The following is a 16,969-nucleotide window of genomic DNA, read 5'->3' as shown; positions in this document are numbered from 1 at the left end:
CACCACGTCAGAGTCTCTGTGTGCGTTTGTGTTATTTGTTTTTAAGCGTGCAGACTCTGCAACCTGCTGCAGGAACAAGGACATGCATGGAATAAAAGCAGATATTAGTGGCATCTCTAGAGGACAAAACAGTCTGGAGGGAGGTCGACAAACATCTAGCAGCCTGCATGAGTCACGACAACATGTAGAGCAAACACACACATGCACACACACACACACACACATCTGATGTTTGTGGTTCATCTTCTCTCTGAAATCAGTTGCAATATGGTGCAAAACATGGACCCACAACAGACACACGGAAGCAAAGCAGGAACTTTAGCACTGAGAGAAATAAATCAGCGACAGCACCACGAGGGTTAATGGGAAACTGGCAGTAGGTGGATATTATAACAGGTTAATTCTGGTTTTATCGAAGCCCTCCCACTCGGTGACACGATCACAGACGGTCCTGAACGCAGCAGCAGCTTGTCTGGTCTTCAATCAGCCCACGAAGGTTCATGTCACTGTGCTGCTCATCGGCCCGCACGCACTGACTCCCTCCACATGGCTGCACGAGAACATTAAAGTCTATTATAGACCATTTACCATAAACCATTAAGTGTTGGTGCAATTTTTTAAACACTAAACACAGGATTTTAAAGTGTTTTAGGTTTTTGTTGCAAGGAAAATATCACATTTCTTTGGTTTTATGTGTTGTTATTGTCCGTAAACAAAGGTGCGTGTTATTAAAAAGCTGTTTTATTTCACTTTCATAGGGACAAAACTAACCTGTGCAGACTGTTATTATAAAGCAAGGCATTTTTATTTATATAGCGCATTTCATACCAAGGCAACTCAATGTGCTTTACATGAAGACAAAACTTTTTTTTTTAAAGAGCAGCATAAAACAGCATAAAAACAAAAAACACAGTTAAAAGCAGGAGCAAAGAAGAATAAGAGCTCAGCTATAAGCACATTATAAATCTCACTCTTTTACTGTGTCCTAAAGTACCTTAAAAGGAAAAAATTAATTGATGTTATTATTATTGTAGAGTAGTCAAGTTCAAAATAGGCAACTATATATATTTTTCATTTTCATTTCATTTATTTGTTTATTTGTAACGGGACATGAACATACAAAATGTAAATATGCCAGATTTAGCTCTATAGCTAATTTACATTCGCAGTCCCGTGGTTCACACTAAAACAACATTAGACAAGGACAAAACAAATCACAACATGATACACATACAATATATCACACAGTAGTGGCTTCAGTCAGAAGGAGCAAGGAGTAGTACAATATTAAAATGCATTTAATCAACAGATTCATTAAAGTGCATCTGTCATAAAGTGTTTTCTTCTGTAATACACTAGTGCCTTGAGATAATGTGTAGAAGGATTTGGTGCTCTACAAATAAAACTGAATTGAATTGAATTTGCCACTCACTTATTGTATTTTAAAACTCATCATGTGCAAAAGTGCTGCAAAATATTTATTATTATAATATTATTATAGGCTAAAACGAGTAGGAAGGGTAGGAAGATGATGTAAATTATTATTTCAAACTATTGTTTCCAACAATTTCTATGTCTTTGAGACACATGGAGAGGAGATGCAAAACTGCAAATTAGACCTATGTAGCCTATACAGTAAGGACCGAAAACTGGACAAATACAGTTTCTGAGTGAATTTAATTATTTCCAGCAGGAGTCACTGTTAGAAAGCGGGGTTAGAAAGGTCATCATGCTGATCGGCTCTTAAAAATGAGCTCTCTCTGTTTCAAAGATGTCTGAAAAAAATAGATAATGCCCAAGCTAAGAAACTGTAACTTATGGAAATTCTTCAATTGTGATGAACCCCTTGTATCTTTTATTTGTATTTTTTTATTTTTTCCTTTTGATTACTTCTTTTATTTATTTCATGTATTAATTTGTAGGCTATACTCTCTATAGGCTCTGGTACTCAGCCTTTATAGAAAATATTTTGATTTCCTATGTAGGCTAATGGAGGTGTGATTTTTCTTTCACTGTGATTTGATTTGCACATATGGACAGAAATGAGTATGTCATTGTATTTGTTCTTCATGTTTACATGTTTAATAAAGAAAGTTTAAAAAAAAAGAAAGAAAGAAAGAAAGAAAGAAAGAAAGAAAGAAAGAAAGAAAGAAAGAAAGAAAGAAAGAAAGAAAGAAAGAAAGAAAGAAAGAAAGAAAGAAAGAAAGAAAGGTCATAATGCTATCTGCAGGGGGCGCTGATGGTCATTCGAGCCGATTGACTCGTTATAAACCCAGACCAGAAGAAGAGAGATGCTTTCACTGTTTTCTGATGTTGAAATTTCCGACAGCACCTGACATACACACGACACCGGACTCCTCATCCTGCAGCAGCTGATCCTCCTCCTCCGCCTCCTCTCCGTCCAGACCTCCGCCTCTTCCTCCGCCTCTTCAGCCGCCTCTCCTTCAGCCGGGCCACCATGGCGTCCAGGAGCTTCTTCGTGGGAGGAAACTGGAAGATGAACGGGACCAAGGAGAGTCTGGGGGAGCTGATCACCACCCTCAACACCGCCAGCCTGCACGACCAGACCGGTGAGCGGGCGGCGCAGAAAGAGCCGGTGCTGCAGGGCAGGCAGGGAGGGAGGGGGTTAATAATTGCATTGATGATGATGAATACAGGTGATCGATACGGTGGGATTCAGATCCTAAATAGATAAATAGATAGATAAATAGAGGAGGAGGAGGGAGGTGTTTACTGCTCAGATGACACCGTGACATTGGGAGTCATGTGACCACCAGGATCAGGATGAATTGCATAAAGGCCTCTGACATAAACGTCTGATAACTCCAATCTCACTTTATTATTATTATTCTGCCTCTTTAAACTTCCTCTCTCTCATTTCAAATGTTAAATAATGTATTTTTAATACAATACATACTTTCTTTCTTTCTTTTTTAATTCATACTATTTGTTGTGGAGAAATTTCAAAATAAGACGTTCTACATAATAGGTTTGTAGCACCTTAAAAAATAAGAGTCTGGTTGATTTAAAACTAAAAAAAAATAACTTGTATTATTATTATTATTATTATTATTATTATTATTATTATTATTATTTGCCCATTTGATATGATGAGGCTGTAAATGAGACTGTCTATCTCAATCCTTCACAATAAGAGCCTTCCCCTACACCTCACACCTGAGGTCCACTGCTGCAGAAAGGTGGGAACAAAAACAATTAAGACAACAAGACTAACACATTTCCTCACAGCTGCCGGGCCAGACTAAACATACAGTGTTATAGCCTATACATTCACATTACTCTAATGGAGGTTTCCATGTGGCAATTTTTAAATCACAAGAGAAGTTTGTTTTAAAAAGGTTAAATGTGTCACATCCATCGTAAAAGAAGTTTATCAGTCTTAAAATCACAATAAAATCACAAAAAATTTTCTGTGCCAGGCCGTAAAGACATTCATTTCTGCTGTAAAGTTAGATATTTTAACATTATTGTCTATGGGAGTTGACTCACTGTTGGAGACTCACCCTAGTGGCCACTAGAGGAATTACAGTTATTGGTTTTTCAGTATTTTTCAACCTCTCGAGTTGTTTTATGACGAAACAAAAAGGAGAAAAGGAAAACGGTCCTTAAAAAGGATGTAACAATGTTTTCATGACTCAATAATACTCTTTTTTTATTGATCTTCTCTCCAGAGGTGGTGTGTGCTGCTCCCTCCATCTACCTGGACTTCGCTCGGTCCAACCTGGATCCAAAGATCGGCGTCGCAGCCCAGAACTGTTACAAAGTGTCCAAGGGAGCGTTCACAGGGGAGATCAGGTTTCTGACCAGACTCACTCACACACATTATTAATGTATTAACTAATTCACTTTTATTAACTGGAGTAGAGTTACATGCAGATGATCCTCTATCATCACTTTGTACAGTTCTTCTGTTTGCTCATTACAGTGTCGGCAGCTTTATATCAAAGCTAAAATATCAGAATATTTGGATAAATGAGGATTTACTGCATGGGCATGGGATAGGGAAATATATGACATCTTGCTGAGAGCTGGATATGAAGACCATTATTATAACAAAGAGAAAGTGGAGATTAACGTATTAAAAGAAATTATTTTTCAACAAAGTAAAGATAGATGGGCATTAGATATTTGGGGTAAACCAAAACTGCGTACTTACTGTGAAATAAAACAGGTATTTGGCCCAGAAAACTATGTTTTGTATAATTTGTCTAAAAAGAAAAGATCCCTGTGGGCTCAATTGAGAGCTGGTATTCTTGACATCCGTGACAAGAGGTGGAGAATGAAATTCATTTTGTGTTCTACTGTCCTTTCTATGACTCTATAAGACACAAATTGTTTAGTAAGGTAGATCCAAATAACGAATTTGTGTGGTTAGACCATGCTGAGAAGCTAAAACATCTTTTTCATATTACATTTTCTTTATTTCTTGAAAAGGCTTGGGCAATGAGACGAAGAGCGATATTAAAGTTGAGTACTGAAAGTAAATTGTTTATTTAGGTCACACCTGTGTGGCAGGTAACACCAACATTATATTTGTCATTAAATGTGTCTTGTAATCTCATATGGCATGGGCCACAGTGGTGGCATGACACGAAAATTTTAAAAAATGTATTCATTCATTCATTCATTCATACTGCACATGAATCAACAATAATATGATAATTGATCAGTTTTCTTTAAATTCTTTAAAATGTATTGAGTAAAAACGTCGAAAGGCTTCAGATTACAGTCTCTGAAATAAGTAGAGAACATGATTTGCACCTGCAACACAAAATGTATTGATTTATTTGAAGAATAATCACATCTCATAATTAGTTAAAGTGGGTTAGATACAGATTATTTATACATTCAGATATGTAAATGTAACCGGTGTGGATGTTTGCTCTGCGTTGTGTTGTGAAACTTACAATTTTGTGTAATTATATTAACCCCTGTTACATAAAGTCACTTGTTGTTGCACTCCCTCGCCTCCTCCCTGCAGCCCAGCCATGGTAAAGGACTGTGGAGCCGACTGGGTCGTGCTGGGACACTCGGAGCGCCGCCATGTGTTCGGGGAGAGCGACGAGCTGATTGGTCAGAAGGTGAGTTACAGTAAAACCTGTGAGTCGTAGCCTGTTGCTGGTGGAGCAGCTTGTTGCAGCTGCAGGTGAAACTTCTCTGCTGTCGGTTCGTCTCAGGTGGCGCACGCGCTGGAGAGCGGCCTGGGAGTGATCGCCTGCATCGGGGAGAAGCTGGAGGAGCGGGAGGCCGGCACCACAGAAGACGTCGTCTACACTCAGACGCAGGTCATTTCAGGTAAACAACAACTTTTTTGTCTTTTTTTGTATTAATTTCATTATATTTTCTGTCTTTCTTTGTTCTTTTTTTCATTGACACCAAAACACACTCACAGATTTGTCCGTCCTTTAGCTGTGAATAACGTTTTTTGCGACAGTTTTTTGTGCCTCAGACCCGGAGCCGTGTTGTTTTTCAGGTTGTCAGTCCTGTTTCTGTTGATTCAATATTTTGGTAACACCCTGACAGAATTTCTTTAATTGTTGCACAAACCTTCAGTAGGATTTAAGGATGAGCCTCTCAGATTTTGGTGTCAGATGTCAAATGTCACTGATTGGAAGGTCACAGTCAGTACTGACACTTGAGAAAACCAAATTATTGCCTTAATCCGACTATAACTGACAATTGAGTGCATGTAAACGCGTTAGTCTGACTAATATCGGAGTTCTCCATCTCTGATTAAGACACCCAGACAATGCGATTAGTTTTTCTTCAGCATGTATTCGCCTTAATCAGAGTTTAACTGGACAATGCATGTGCGCATGCTCCACAACAGAAGAGATGGCACAAAGTGAGCAGAGAAGCCGCCCGAACCCGGCCAAGTAAAGGAAAAAAAGCGACATCAGCGCAGATTCAGTGCATTTCACACAGTGCGACCAGCGGGAGGATGTGTTTTATTTAATTTTAAAAAAGAGAGAGAGAGAAAGGAAGCCCGTGGACGTCATTTGTATCCTATTCTCAGCCCGAACCCGGCCCAGACCGGTGGGTCTGGTTGGGGATGGCAGTTTAATTTATTAAGTTTAGGTTGTTTATATTCGGTTTTTAACTCTGGGAAAGAAAAGTCCCCAGGACAGGGGACTGTACTAACGACGCATATCACCGCCTAAGGAGGCGAACACTTGTCAGTTATTTGATTTTCTCAGTTGCATGTGAACTGGGATAAGGACAGAAGTCCGATTAGTCGCCAAAATCGAATTTTGAGCATAGCTCGATTAAGCTGTGCATGTAAACGTACTGACTGACACTAAGGGGCCATTACTCAACATTTCACACAGCAAACACAATATGACACAAATGGTTCATATTTTATTGGCAGTATTTGTAGTTTTTCCAGATCATTGCATTATTGTCTTGTTTATCTGGAGGAAAACTGGAGCAATAATATAGTCAATCAATCAGAAAATGATTTTGATTAACCACATGAGGCATTTAAGCAAAAAAAAAAATTGAGTTCAGTGTCGCCTCTGTTTACAGTATTTCCTGGTTTTCTTTGTCGTCTATGTAGATGAATTGATTATTATTGGTTTTCATTGTTTCTTAGAATAAACAAACGATGTGAGGACATGAGCTTAGACTCTGGAAAATAGTGATGTTTTGTAAATCTCAAGCGTAAATCAATCAAACAAAAAATAACGACAATCATTAGAAGAATCGACAATATGAACACCAATAATACTCAGTGTTCTTCTCATCCCTCATGTGTCTGTAGGTGAAACAGCCTCTGAGCTCAGACATCAGAGGGTTTTTCACTGACGCTCCTCTCTCTCTCTGTCTCTCTCTCTGTGGCTTCACCTCCTCGGCCTCCTGCAGCCTACTTCTGAGCTCAAACTAGGCTACGCCCTGATTTAAAATGCAAATGGGTCAGTGGTCTCTGCTGCTGCTGCTGCTGCAGGAGGAACTACACTAAAGAAACACAGTCGCTCGACTCGTTCTGTTCTGTTTGTGCAGGGTTTTGTGGAGCTGCTCCGCCTTCAGGATGTTTCTCCATCTGATAATAACAGGCTCTGAGGCTCTGTGTTGATTCTCCTTCAGCCAGTGTCAGTGTGTTTGAGCAGTTTGTTGTTTTTTTTTGCTGCAGAGAACGTGAAGGACTGGGGGAAGGTGGTGCTGGCTTACGAACCCGTGTGGGCCATCGGCACAGGAAAGACGGCCACGCCTGAGCAGGTAACACACCGACACCTTCATGGACGTCAAACCATGACCAAAATATCAAAGTATCAAAAGTGATGAGTCACAGTTTGAGTTTGAATCAAACACGCACACACACACACAAACACTCTGGTGTCTAGTCAGTGAAACAGGCCGAGCACCACCGGCTGCACATTGAGCTGATTTTTCTCCTGCAACACATACGCTGCAAATTCAGAAAACATCTTCGTCAATCTGACAACACATGCTCTGCAAAAAAAAAACACAACACACATAAATAAACAAACACGCTGCAGAATTAGTCGCACAAAACAAGGGAAGTGTCTCCAGCATATGACGTGTTTGACAAAGTAAAGTCCACATTGTGTAAATTATTATGTGGTGAGGACTTACTTGGGTTCAGGTTGAGGGTTGCAATTAAAGGGATAGTTCAACATTTTGGCAAATTGGCCCATTGCCATAATCCCTATAGTTTTAAGAGGAGGTTCGTTACCTTTATTTGTCGGTGCAAGCTATTTTTAAAACGGCGGAGCAGAGCCGTGAGCTGCTCAGAGCTACGCTACGGAGGCTAATGGGATTTCTTGGTTTCCCTCATCAAACTCATCAAATACACAATCCAACAACTCCACAACGCTCTGGTGGACAAGTTGTGACCTGCACATTCACCACGCTATGAGATAATAACGGAACGTCACAAGACAGAGTTGTTTTAGAGGCAAATACAGAGACTGCTTGCTGAAAAACTGCCTCCAACAGGAACACGCATCAGCTGTTTTGCATGAATTTACCTCGAAAACAACTCCCTCTCGTTATTATCTCATAGCGTGGTGAATGCAAGTCAATGCAAGTGCATGAAATGAATGCAAGTCAGTGTAATATGTGTGTGTGTGTGTGTGTCCAGGCTCAGGACGTCCATGAGAAGCTGAGGGCGTGGCTTAGAGCCAACGTGTCGGACGACGTGGCCGACACTGTGCGCATCATCTACGGAGGTCAGTGATTGATTTTCCTACATGTGTGTTGGGTGCCAAAGTTTGTCACTATGTGTTGTTTTGTAAGTTTTCAGGGTGGAGGTTGTTGTGTTTTTAATGATAAATTCACGGGTTCTTTATCAAACTCTGTCGATCTTCGAATCACATTGTTAACACAGTCATATGAAGTCTGGCAGTCATAACCTAGGGCAGAAAGTGCTCCAATGTATTCTCAATGGACATATGAACTCCTGGTCACTTTATTAAGTATGCAACAAGTAAAAATGTAGATTTATTCACACCAATAAGGTGTCAGTAAATTGATTATGAGTAGAAATTTTACACATTTCTTAAGTTTAACTTGATTTTTTAAATTTAATCTTTATTCCCCTTGTGACCGACCTTTTCCTCTCCGTCCTCCAGGTTCGGTGACGGGAGCCAACTGCAAGGAACTGGCGTCTCAGGCCGACGTGGACGGGTTCTTGGTGGGCGGAGCTTCTCTGAAACCGGAGTTTGTCGACATCATTAACGCACGTGCGTGACGGAAAACGCAACGTTAAATCGAAAACACTTTGCCCTTTAGCTCATCATGTGTCACTGTGTGTCTGCGGCCCGGGCCGACTGATCCACAGAGTGAAGGAAACTTCTTCAGCACCTTTTTTTTTCTGTAATTTGTGGGAATTTATTTGTCAAATTACAGAAGTAAATTACTTTTTCATTCCCCTTTTCCATCGAAGCTGCATCTGACACTTCAGATACATTAAAACTTTATCGTCAGTGTTGATTTTCATGTTTATAATGGGATGTTTCCTGCTGTAAGATGCCAGTCATCGCCTCCAGCAGAGGATCAGTCGGCCCATATTGTTTCCTGTGTTTGCTAACATGGAGTGTGTCTCACCTAACTGCACTAACTGTTACTTCAGGATCTGGACAGAATGTACTTCTATATAAAGATATATAAATATATGATGTAATGTGTATATAGAGTCTATCTTTCTGCTGGAACTGAGTTTGTTTTGAAGAGTCAGAGACTTTTATTGTGAAGTCATCACAACAGGCACTAAATGTTTATGTGTTTAACACTTAACTTAACACTGCTGCTGTATGTGTAACACAGATTAATTAAAGAGGAGTGTGAGAGATGGAAGGATAATAAAAAATAACGTGGAAAAACTACAGTTTCATTTTGTCTTTCATTGACTCGGTGTGATTCTGAAACTTTTTTCTATCTAGAACATGACTGAACTCAGATTTTCTCTGACTTTGAAGTATCTCATCCCTGATCTGTTTAACTAAATTTCCAGAATATAATGGAAATTGATTGCAAATTATTATTATAATATAAAATGACGGCATAGATTAAATGAAGTGGACAAACATTTATAACATGTTTCTATCTATGGTTCATGTCTTTGGTTTAAAGCTCCATACAGTATAAAGGTAGATGTTTGTATTAAAGCTCCATACAGTATAAAGGTAGATGTCCATGTGTAGTGTGATTATAAAGCAGCTCTAGGTTCTATATTAATACTGTGAAAGTATCAAAGCCTCAGTCCACAGAGAAATGCACACAGCCTGTATTCATAAACTGAGCCTTAAAACCAGCCGTCAGGACTTCCTGTCACTTTGTGATGTCACAACAAAGCAGGTATCATCACTCTCAAGTGTCCCTGGATTGTGGGAAAAAAGTTTCTGACACATGCACACAAAAAAAGACAGACACCTTCAGCTGTGATTGAAATTGTAAATTACCATCTTTTTTATTTCACATATTTTCACATTATTTTCAATGACAAGCGTTCTGTTATGTTCTGTTTATGTTTTAAATTCTCTTTCTTCTTTTTCAACACAGCTATTCTATGGACATTCAGGAAGAACCGAAGGAACAAAGGGACTCAGGGTTTTAGTTTTTTTTCTTTTCTTTTCTTTTCTTTTCTGTAAGACAGAATTGAGACTTCAAGCATGAAAGACAAATAATCAGAATCACATCAGGGAGAAAAAGAGAGTTTGAAACTGAGAAACAGACACTACGAGAAGAAGAAAAAGGAGACCAAGAGAGAGAAAGAGAAAGAGAGAGGAAAGGGGGAAGGGGACAGAAGAAGGAGGAGTGCAGGTACGTCAGTGTCCAGGTGAGTGTGTGTGACACCACTGAGTGTGTGTGTGTGTGTGTGTGAGTGTGTTCAAGTGTTTGTGTAGATTTCATTTTCTTCACTCAGTCCCTGAAACTCCTGTTTTGTTTTTTAGTGTTGCAAATGCATTTTGTGTGTTTGTGTTTGTGTGTGTTTTTATTTATTATCATTTTTTATCTTTTTATTTTTTATTTTTTTGTGTCGAAAGTTTTATTTTTTATTCATTTATTTTCATCTCTTTCAGTTGCGTGCTTCAGTCTACATGATTCTATAATATCTCTACTTTTGTATCTTTCTCTTTTTACAACAATAACCTGTATTTTTGCAGCTCTGTGCTCTGACTGTACATGGACTATTCCTTTAAAACTACAGTAACAGTGCATGTCTGGCTTATAAATTTAAATATTTTTCATAATATTCCCCTGTGTGTGTGTGTGAGAGAGAGAGAGAGTGTGTGTTGCATCTTCATACTCATGTGCATGTGTGTGTGCATACAGCATCGCCTCCCAAACCGACACGTCCAGTGCATATTTTATTTTGTCTTTTTTTTTATGTTAACTTTCTTTGTACATGGCTCGTTCCCTGTTTGGCGTGTTTTTTTTTAGTTTTTGTGTGCATGTGCATGTTTTGTGTGTGAGTCATTCGTCTGTCTGTCTGTCTGTTTGTCTGTCAGTCAGCTTCACAGGGCGCTGGGGTTCCTGAAGTTATGGCCTGCAAAACGAGCCTGGTCGCCCAACTCCTCCTCAATCCTGCAGAGAAGAACAGACAGAAAGAAAGAGTGAAGGGAGATTATTGTAATAATATCAAAATCAAAGATCAGTCATGCGTTTAGCCTATTGGGAAGTATTTTTAGCGGCTGATTAATCCACATTTGTCCGAATCATAGACTTTATAAAGATGGTTGAAGCTCAGTGTGGGCTGCTCTGCTGCCGCCACTTTGGCAGGCTCTGACCCTGCCCCTTAATTAAAGGGATAGTTCAACATTTTTGCAAATTGACCCATTGCCATAATCCCTATAGTCATAGCAGTATAGGTTCGTTACCTTTAATTGTCGGGGCAAGCTATTTTTACGTACAAACGTTTTTTTTTTTTTACGAATGTTTATACGTTCCGTTATTATCTCATAGCGTGGTGAATGTGCAGGTCACAACTTGTCCACCAGAGCATTTTGGAGTTGTTGGATTGTGTATTTGATGAGTTTGATGAGGGAAACCAAGAAATCCCATTAGCCTCCGTAGCGTAGCTCTGAGCAGCTCGCGGCTCTGCTCCGCCGTTCTAAAAACATCTTACACCGACAATTAAAGGTAACGAACCTACTGCTAAAACTATAGGGATTATGGCAATGGGCCAATTTGCCAAAATGTTGAACTATCCCTTTAATGTCCACCTTTTCCAGAAAACCACCTGTCACTCAAAGTGGCCACACCCTCAGTTATGCAGAACCTGCTAAAAAAATCAGTTATATTCACTGGGAGTCTATGGGGATTGACTCACTGTTGGAGCCTCTAGTGGTCAATAGAGGAACTGCAGTTTATGTCACTTCTCGAGTTGCTTGGTGTGTGTGTGTGTGTGTGTGTGTGTGTGTTAATGATGGTGGAGGAAAAGGTCAATATGTGCAGCAGTGAATAGACTATATGATCTACTGTCATCGTAAAATTAAACATGGTTAAATAAATTTGTTGTGCAGCTCTGAGTGAGAACGTATCATGCGACAACAATCAGCCAAAAGTTTAATAAAAATCTATAAAGACAAGACATGTATATATAAGATGCAGACTAGAGTACAGTTGAATGCACATTCATAATTATGTGACTCGTTGATGTGTTTCTAATCGTTTGTGTACAACGGTGGAGTTCAGAGGAATAAAGATCAGACGACGATACTCACAACACCTGTAGGAGACAGTCAGTGAACATGTGTCACTGTATGTCAGCGTCCTACTGTATAAATAGCTCATTTCTTCCTGGTGCATGTGTGTGTGCACATGTGTGTGCGTGTGTGTGCGTGTGTGTGTGTGTGTGTGTGTGCATGCTTGACTGCAGTGATTAGCGTTTATCGCTGGTTAATGCCCCGTAAGTCTCTCCACCCTCCACCTCTCCTGCGTCTCCTCAGCAGTCCGATGGGATTACAGCAGCTGAGCTGATCCCACCTCCTCCTCCCCCTCCCTTTTCCCCCTCTTCCTCCTCCTCCTCCTCCCTCCTCCCTCCTCCTTCTCCTCCTCCTCCTCCTCCTCCCTCCGCTGCTGACTGGCTCGGACGTATGGCGTGACACCAGCACTGCTGCTGTCGCCTGTCACGTCAATTAGCTCTCTGATGCTAAGCGCTAAGACGGCGCGGGCACCTGAGGAGCGTGGCTATAACTCAGCTGCTGATGGATTTGGAGCCAAAAGAGGAAACAGGGAGAGAAGAATGGCTAACAGACAAAGTGAAAAATGTAATATAAAATCAGGGAGGAGAGGTCACTCGCTGCACCTTTAAAGTTAATACTAGAGATATCGTTTTCAAATAATTACAGGCGACATTATATATTTCATGATTCTTGTCTTTGTAAAGACAAAGTAAACTGAATTTCCACCTATGTTTCCACCTGATGCATCATCAAGGTAATTGGTTGCACGTGACAGATGGAAGTGGTCATGGGTAGGCTATAAAAGCACTTGTTTTCATGCTTTCATATCACATAAATGTCTCCATACCTCACTGTATTGTCTCTCCTTGATTCATTAAATTAGCAGCAGATAGCACGACATGCACCATAAAATGTATGCAAAGGTAAAAGAAAGCAACGTGAAGTGGACACTGTTTAAAAAGGAGTCTACTCTGTACCCAATGAAAACAAAACTGTGAAACAACAACAAATGATTACATAAAAGGGATAGTTCAACATTTTGGCAAATTGGCCCATTGCCATAATCCCTATAGTCATAGCAGTAGGTTCGCTGCGGCTGTGCTCCGCCGTTCTAAAAATAGCTTTCACCGACAAATAAAGGTAACGAACCTACTGCTATGACTATAGCGATTATGGCAATGGGCCAATTTGCAAAAATGTTGAACTATCCCTTTAAATTTTCCAGAGCAGACCGGAGACAACTAAACTTTCTGATTTCACCATAACCCTCACTGGCCTTACAGTGACTCACAAATTTAACAACAATGACCTTTTGTGATTAGTGTGGAGGGGTGTTGGTGTACGAATGGTAAATCTGAAAAATTGTAATGGATTTGTGATTTCCATGAAACTGCAAGTTGTATCATAGAAATAAAAAACATGAAAAACAAACAATAAAAATACAAAAGAACTTTTGGATGATTTTCTATGTTTTCTGAGAGGATGAAGCTTCACTGAGCTAAAGGACTGAACGGACGGAAGGAGAGACTGACCTCATGAGCTGGTTGTACTTGGCCAGTCTCTCAGATCTGCAGGGGGCGCCGGTCTTAATCTGAGAGAGAGAGAAAGAGACAGAGAGAGAGAGTGAAGATACTGACCTTGCATGTTCCTTTTTGCATGTGTGTGTGTGCGTACCTGTCCGGTGCACAGTCCCACCACCAGGTCGGCGATGAAGGTGTCCTCTGTCTCTCCTGAGCGGTGGCTGACCATCACACCCCAACCATTGGCCTGAGCCAGTTTACACCTGAGACAAAGAGACAGAGAGGAGACGACAGGTGGTGAGATTTCATTCGACAAAGTGGGGAGACATCTAGAATCCCAGATACCTCAAACTATAACCGCATGAATTATGAAGTCTTGGACTGGTACCCTAACCCTAACCGCGCTGAAAGAACTGACAAAGGAAACCTGCCAACGTCTCCTAATCATAAAACACATCCAAACTCCTCTGGCTCCACATCTGTCGATAGCCTGGCTCTCGCCAGACCCTTGTAGTTCCGCAAAGCTACGCCAGAGGCGCTACGCTCAGCTTCGCACAAGGGTCTGGACTCGAGGCCAATGCAAACTTCTTCCCCGGAGCAAAAAATAATGAACCAATCAGGATCGCCGGGCGGGACTTTCTGAGGTGTGACGTAGCGCTGAAGCGACTGTTTGAGTCAAACAACAATGGCGGCTCGCAGTGAGTGGCTGAAGTAGCACGTCAACAAGATAACGAACAAGTGGTTTATCCAATCACATACAAGATTTTTTTTACAAGGCCCCGCCTTCTGAAATGAATCGCCTATGGAGCAGTCCCAGACCCTTGTGCGGAGCTGAGCGTAGCTTTGCGGAACTACAAGGGTCTGGCGAGAGTCAGGCTAATCTGTCGAGGCCTCTGTTAAAATTATTTTGACCTATTTCTTAAACTTCATCTTCATAAGACTGTGACTGCACTGAGAGACAAGTTAAGGACTGGATTATAAGTCTTGTATGTCTGATTGATTCTTCTGTAATTTTTGGAGATGCGTTTTAGTTAAGAAAAACCAAAAAGTCAAAGAATCATCAAGATACTAAATCTGTTAATGGTCCAGTGAAAAACTTCTCACTATTCGCTACCAACTAACTACTAACTCACTCTCTCTGCTGTTTCCTCCTCCATCTTCTTTCCTTCTGCCTTCTTCTTGGTTGGTTTATTTATGGCAAGATGGCGACATTCTCTAAAGCAAGACCATAAGGCTACGAAAACCAAAGAAATTTTATTTTATAGCGATTATAAACTTATATATTCATGGGTAGTATATTCAGATAATGACAATAAACCTTGCCAAATATTACACACTGGACCTCACCTGTAAGGATGGATGACACACCCCAAAGGGGCCACACCCTTATCTTTATGTTTAAATAAAACAGGTGAGTTATTTATATATATATAAATGTAAAATCCAAAGTGTTTTGTGTATCAGCCTGTAAATATGTTTATTTTCTAATGTATATGTGTACATTTTAACATGGGAGTCTATAGGGACCGACTCACTTTTGGAGCCACCGTCTAGTGGCCGTTGGAGGAACGGCAGCCTGTAAAAACTCCTTTTTTTCTCACCTTCATCTTACCTCTGCTGCTCGTTGCGTGTGCGCTTATCATGACTTTATGCTCATTTGCACAGGTTAATTAATCAGATTGTGATTTATTTCCGCCTGCAGCTCATCTGACACATTAACCTGCTTAACGACGTTAAAACGAGGAAGTGAGCCGACGCCTCGGGGTTCTGTCCCATCGCGCTACGAGGGGGGATATATCAGATTAACGACACAGGGAGCTTTTTCATGTTGACGGACACAATACATCACCTCTACTGTCATCAGCTCTATCATTTAATTTTTCTCACCCCCTCCTCCCCCTCTTCCTCCTCCTCCTCCTCCTCCTCCTCCCACCTCCTGCTATACTGGAGCTTCACTGTCATGACTGATGGCTTCATAACCCTGAGAGACGACCTGTTACATCGCCCGACTGATGACACACACACACACACATACACACACACTCTCCACAACGATATATCCCGGTTCTGGTCGTTGGCATCGACCCGTTTGATTGACAGCTCATCTTCATGCTAAAATCCCATCATTTCCTGTCCCTCATTTATCTTGTGTGACGGTCTGTTTGTTGCTCTGCGTCCGTGGCACAAGGTCAACATGGCTGACAGGTATAACGACTGACGTGACTGACAACGCGCCGACTGCCATATTTGTGTGTGTGTGTGTGTTTGTGTGTGTGTTTCTACATGTGTGACTGATGGCAGAGCAGCTGTGTCTCTCTGTATCTCCCTACAGGCCTCTTGTGTATCGTCTCAGCCAAGATGGACGACCTTCTCTGGCCAGACCAAGGTCACCGCCGGTCAGCCTTGGGCGGCCATATTGGTTTCTATTTCTTCCTGAGGGTTTGTGGAGCGTGACGCCAGCCAGCGCCGATGTGAGATGTGATTCGTCATTTCAGTAAACGTTTGCGTACACTGCAAAAATTCAAAATCTTACCAAGAATATTTGCCTTATTTCTAGTCAAAATGTCATTTCTAGTCAAAATAAATCTAATTATAAGACTCATCACATTAAAAAGTAGCTTGTTTTTATACCCTTTTTACTTTTTTCAAGCAAATTTTAAGTAGAAAAATTTGACAGTGGAGGAAGTTTATCTTTCTTATTACAAGCATTAAAAGCTTGCTTTCACTGGCAGATTTTTCTACTTATTTCAATTGAAAATTAGTTTGAAACAAGTGAAAACTGTCTAAAAACAAGTTAATTTTTAGGTGATGAGTCTTATTTTAAGTGGAAAGAGATTAGTTTTGACCAAAATTGAGACATTGTGACAAGAAATAAGACAAATATTCTTGGAAAGATTTTGAGTTTTTGCAGTGTAGATATCGTGGTGTGTGTGGTGCAGACGTACGCCTGTATGGCCTCAGTGACCGAGCCGATCTGGTTGACTTTGAGCAGCAGGCAGTTGCAGGCTCGCTCCTCGGCGGCTTTCTCTATCCTCTTCGGGTTGGTCACCGTCAGGTCGTCCCCGACAACCTGGATCCCCACCTGGGCCGTCAGACGGGACCAGGCCTCCCAGTCGTCCTGGTCAAACGGGTCCTCGATGGAAACCACTGGGAGCCGGTGAGGAGAGGCAGGAAGTCAAACGTCATGAAACAGTTTTTAAAGGGATAGTTCACCCAAAATTCAAATTTCACTCATTATCTACTCACCCTCATGTCGACTAAGAGCTGTGAGACTTTTCA

The 16,969-nt window shown here is 40.9% G+C and overlaps 2 protein-coding genes across 2 annotated transcripts in view; one reads left to right on the top strand and one right to left on the bottom strand.

Moving 5' to 3' along the window:
* Nucleotides 1–2,416: 2,416 nt before the first annotated feature.
* On the top strand, nt 2,417–8,860 carry tpi1a (triosephosphate isomerase 1a). Its single transcript, XM_085790861.1, has 7 exons — nt 2,417–2,570; nt 3,693–3,816; nt 5,003–5,102; nt 5,199–5,316; nt 7,154–7,239; nt 8,126–8,213; nt 8,616–8,860. The coding sequence occupies exons 1-7, from the start codon at nt 2,459–2,461 to the stop codon at nt 8,732–8,734; spliced, it is 747 nt and encodes a 248-aa protein (XP_085646987.1). The 5' UTR covers nt 2,417–2,458; the 3' UTR covers nt 8,735–8,860.
* Nucleotides 8,861–9,922: 1,062 nt separating this feature from the next.
* Nucleotides 9,923–16,969, bottom strand: part of eno2 (enolase 2) — a 38,242-nt gene continuing 31,195 nt past the window's right edge. The window contains exons 10-13 of the mRNA XM_085790860.1: nt 16,636–16,837; nt 13,845–13,953; nt 13,703–13,761; nt 9,923–11,070 (exon numbers count right to left, since the gene is read on the bottom strand). Of these exons, the coding sequence (XP_085646986.1) occupies nt 11,001–11,070; nt 13,703–13,761; nt 13,845–13,953; nt 16,636–16,837 (440 nt within the window). The 3' untranslated portion in view covers nt 9,923–11,000. The remainder of the gene's footprint in view (nt 11,071–13,702; nt 13,762–13,844; nt 13,954–16,635; nt 16,838–16,969) is intronic.

The sequence above is a fragment of the Trachurus japonicus genome, chromosome 11 (genome assembly GCF_045865225.1).
Source record: "Trachurus japonicus isolate A0001 chromosome 11, Traja_1.0".
NCBI lineage: Eukaryota > Metazoa > Chordata > Actinopteri > Carangiformes > Carangidae > Trachurus > Trachurus japonicus.
Note: the sequence above shows the minus strand (reverse complement) of the source record. Positions and strands in the feature narration are given on the sequence as shown.

Excerpts from the sequence above, each read along its gene's own strand:
- tpi1a (XM_085790861.1), top strand. The coding sequence starts at position 2,459 with ATGGCGTCCAGGAGCTTCTTCGTGGGAGGAAACTGGAAGATGAACGGG. Across the intron at positions 5,103-5,198 it reads ACGAGCTGATTGGTCAGAAG|GTGGCGCACGCGCTGGAGAG; the intron begins GTGAGTTACAGT and ends GGTTCGTCTCAG. Across the intron at positions 7,240-8,125 it reads AGACGGCCACGCCTGAGCAG|GCTCAGGACGTCCATGAGAA; the intron begins GTAACACACCGA and ends GTGTGTGTCCAG.